The sequence below is a fragment of the Harmonia axyridis genome, chromosome 6, assembly GCF_914767665.1.
Source record: "Harmonia axyridis chromosome 6, icHarAxyr1.1, whole genome shotgun sequence".
NCBI lineage: Eukaryota > Metazoa > Arthropoda > Insecta > Coleoptera > Coccinellidae > Harmonia > Harmonia axyridis.
In genome coordinates, this window is record NC_059506.1 from 15,155,625 (window position 1) to 15,156,729 (window position 1,105).

The 1,105-nt window shown below is 31.9% G+C and overlaps 1 protein-coding gene across 1 annotated transcript; it reads right to left on the reverse strand.

Annotated features, from left to right (window-relative positions):
- Positions 1-140: 140 nt before the first annotated feature.
- Positions 141-750, reverse strand: LOC123681974 (EKC/KEOPS complex subunit TPRKB-like). The gene has a single exon (XM_045620354.1). It carries the CDS (start codon positions 670-672, stop codon positions 172-174), a length of 501 nt encoding a protein of 166 aa, XP_045476310.1. The 5' UTR covers positions 673-750; the 3' UTR covers positions 141-171.
- Positions 751-1,105: the final 355 nt, after the last annotated feature.

Consider the following 1,105-nt stretch of genomic DNA (forward strand, 5'->3'; position numbering starts at 1 on the left):
ATACAAGGAATACTATTGCATAAAAATATTTTAATTTTGAAGACTTATGAACAGTAAAATTAATGAGTAGAGTAGGTACCTAGAAAGATGTCAGTAATGAGACTATTCATTTTAGAAGGGAATTCACAAAGAAAGAAAAATCACATCCATTAGAAATCAACTAATAATTTCTTACTTTATTGCAATTCGGCTAACAACAGAATCTAATAAATCATTATTTTGGAACTCTTCTTCTCCTATTTTATAATTTTTTTTCACTAAATTGACGTCAGTTAATTCACTGATTCTATTCACATTTACTTCTTCACCGTTTATGAAATCAATAGTTTCTGCAGCTTCATTAATTTTGTTTATTAATACTATGAGTAAGTCCTTGTCACCGTCACTCGCTCCGAAAGTTTTTAAACTGGCCGTTATATTTTTGGATATAGACAGATTGAAGAGAATTTCAGAGTAAACTGTTTTCGTTTTGAATTCTTTTGCTGTTGATGCTTTGTTGGCTGCCACTACTACTTGAAACGGATCGACTATAAGACTAGGCTTTATTGCACTGCATTTTAGTTTTCCTTCAATCAATTTTTTTACAATATCTTCTGCATTTTTTACATTTTTATATAAATGCATGTATATATTAGAGTTAGTTGAGGGATCGAGATCTAATTGCCAGTTCATTTCTATTTGTTGAATTCAAATGAATTTATAATTTTAAGAGAACAGATATGAGGTTACTCCAGAGCATAGAGAAATGATCTTTCTCCTTTGTCTATGGTCCAGGGACAATCGATATCTCGGCTCTCAGGTCTTTGAGTAAAGAATAACAGGAAGGAGTGTGATGTCTAAAAACTTGGTGAATGAACTGATTAGATCTTGTTTTGCAAATTTTGAGAATATTAGTTAAGCTTCTGTTAACGTAAGTAATGCTGGCCCAGTGTGGCAGCATACTTCGTTAGGTTGGCAACCTCAATCGGACATGTGTGCACACAGAGAAAAGCTAGTCTATGGTTGATGATGGTATGTCAGTTCTGTTTTAGACAAAGAGCAGATAAGATATATACCAAGCTATTAACCGTCTTTATAATCTATTATAATATAATTCAGTATTAAT

What these genes read in the sequence shown, in the direction of transcription:
- LOC123681974 (XM_045620354.1), bottom strand. Translation starts at nt 672, where the DNA reads ATGAACTGGCAATTAGATCTCGATCCCTCAACTAACTCTAATATATAC.